Source organism: Canis lupus, chromosome 21 (genome assembly GCF_011100685.1).
Source record: "Canis lupus familiaris isolate Mischka breed German Shepherd chromosome 21, alternate assembly UU_Cfam_GSD_1.0, whole genome shotgun sequence".
Taxonomy (NCBI): domain Eukaryota; kingdom Metazoa; phylum Chordata; class Mammalia; order Carnivora; family Canidae; genus Canis; species Canis lupus.
In genome coordinates this window covers 32,095,311-32,097,994 of record NC_049242.1, presented here as the reverse complement: position 1 = coordinate 32,097,994, position 2,684 = coordinate 32,095,311, and the positions used below count along the sequence as shown (strand labels likewise).

Genomic DNA, 2,684 nt, shown 5'->3' with positions numbered 1-2,684 from the left:
CTAGTTATTATCTATTCCAGGCACCGAAGATACAGAAAAGAACAGAACAAAGTTCCTGTCTTCCTGGAGCTTACGTTCCAGAAGGGGGAATTAGATAATAAGCATAAAACCCTAATAAATATGTGTGATTTCAGTTGGTGACAAGTGTTATGGCAAAATATAAACCAGGGAGGTGGAAGTCATAGGGTGCTGGAGGAGGGGCGTAGGGGATGCTATTTTATGCTGTTCTCTCCGGGAAGACCTCTCTGTCAAATTTATGTCATGAATGTATCTTTGAGGGTATATGGGCGCCACATGGTGGGTGCACAAACAGTGTTTAATTAATTGTTAATGGTTAGATGAACTTGCTAATAATATGTGTGTGGTGGGGGGTGGAGAGAGACAGAGAGAGAGAGAGAGAGAGAAATGGAGAGAGTTTAAATCACGGGACCAGAATAACCAAAAATGGAATTTTGTATAGCCCCCCAATTCATTTTATGGTCATAAGGATGGGCGATGGAGAACTGATCTCTAAAGTTTTTCATTCAGGCAAATTTCAGAATAATAGATCCATTCTAACCAAAAAATAGATCTGAGATAAGAGCATTCAACCCCTTTTGAGTGTTTCTCTATTTGGTATATTATTCATGTATCTCGTTTTTCATAAGGCAATATAAATGTATTTTGAACTTTGGCATTTGTAATAAATACTCATCAAAATTTGTTTTAATTTAGGATTAATAGCTATAAATTTTTGTCCTTTTTTGGCTATTTTTTATTTAAAGCCTTTATTGGAAAAATCACATATGAAATACAATAGAAAAGAACAGAAATGCATACATCAATGTAATGGACAATGGATTCTGTGTTTTAAGAATAGGATTTATTTTCAACCTAGCAAAAAAGTTTGCAGAGAACACCTGCTATTTCATACCTTGAAAGCAAGATTTCTGAGCCAAAATTTCTCACTTCATTTGTATTTGAACGACTCACTCTTCCAATATATTGGTTATTCTCAAAATTTGCCAACTTGAAGATCTGACAAATGAATTCATTATTACATCTTCTGCCAAGAATTTAAGACTTAAACTACCAGCTATTGGACTGTGTGACCTCATAATTTGTATACAATGTCCATAAAAACAGCATACTCTTTTCCACTGAAATGAAAAGGCAAAATCAAAGCTCTGTGGTTGAATTCATCCTCTTGGGCTTTTCTAACTTTCCTGAACTCCAAGAGCAGCTCCTTGGGGTTTTCCTGGCTGTTTACCTGGTGACTCTGATGGGAAATGCCATCATTATAGTCATCATCGCCTTGGAACAGACCCTCCACGTGCCCATGTATCTGTTCCTCCAGAACCTGTCTGTGGTGGACGTGAGTTTCAGTGCAGTCATTATGCCTGAAATGCTGGTGGTCCTCACCAGGGAGAAAACGTCCATTTCATTTGTGAGCTGTTTTGCACAGATGTATTTCATCCTTTTCTTTGGTGGCACTGAATGTTTTCTCCTGGGGGCGATGGCTTATGACCGATTTGTTGCAATCTGTCACCCTCTGAGCTACCCAATGATTATGAACAAAAGGGTTTTCATGAAATTAGTAATGTTCTCATGGGTCTCAGGGATCATGGTGGCTACTGTGCAGACCACATGGGTTTTCAGTTTTCCTTTTTGTGGTCCCAATGTAATCAATCATCTCTTCTGTGAGACTCCCCCAGTGCTAGAACTTGCATGTGCAGACACGTTTCTGTTTGAAATCTATGCATTCACTGGCACCATTTTGATTGTCATGGTTCCTTTTGTGTTGATACTCCTGTCTTATATTCGGATTCTCTTTGCCATCCTGAGGATGCCATCAGCCACTGGGAGGCAAAAGGCCTTTTCCACTTGTGCCTCCCATCTCACTTCTGTGACCCTCTTCTATGGCACAGCCAGTATGACTTATTTACAACCCAAATCTGGCTACTCCCCAGAAACTAAGAAACTCATGTCATTGGCTTACACATCACTTACACCTCTGCTGAATCCACTGATCTACAGTTTGAGAAACAGTGAGATGAAAAAAGCTTTGATGAAACTATGGCGAAGAAGAGTGGATTCACACACATTCTGACTGTGCTGAGAAGCCAGGTGATATTTGACCAGTGTTTGACTGAACTCTACTTAAATTTAAAAAATGGGCCAAACAGTCTGCATTTCTTGGTATGAACATGCTTAATTTATTATTTTTCCAAGGTCAATAATATTATAGGGATCTGTATTTTTGATAGTGTACTTGTGTCATTATTTTTAAATATAATATATAATATAGCAGTTAATATGTTCCTCTATTATGATCATCTAGGTCATTACTGGATTGTCATCATAAAGACAAAGCTTCAATAAACACCTAGTTCCATACATTCGTAACTACTGATGTTTTATTTCTCTTTTTTTCTTTTAAAGATTTTATTTATTTGTTCATGAGAGACACAGAAAGAGAGAAAGAGAGAGAGAGAGAGAGAAGCAGAGACACAGGCAGAGGGAGAAGCAGACTCCATGCAGGGAGCCCGATGTGGGACTCGATCCTGGGTCTCCAGGATCACGCCCTGGGCTGAAGGAGGCGTTAAACCGCTGAGCCACCAGGGCTGCCCTGATATTTTATTTCTGACAGATTCTTCAAGGTAGGTCTGATGGAATGAAGAATATGCTTGCTTATAAGTTTTCAG

General features: G+C 38.9%; 1 protein-coding gene across 1 annotated transcript; it reads left to right on the top strand.

Moving 5' to 3' along the window:
* The first annotated feature begins 1,144 nt into the window (after window positions 1-1,144).
* Window positions 1,145-2,089, top strand: OR10A3 (olfactory receptor family 10 subfamily A member 3). Its single transcript, NM_001017439.1, is given in 1 exon segment — window positions 1,145-2,089. A coding segment is annotated over 1 exon segment (945 nt).
* The last annotated feature ends 595 nt before the right edge of the window (window positions 2,090-2,684 follow it).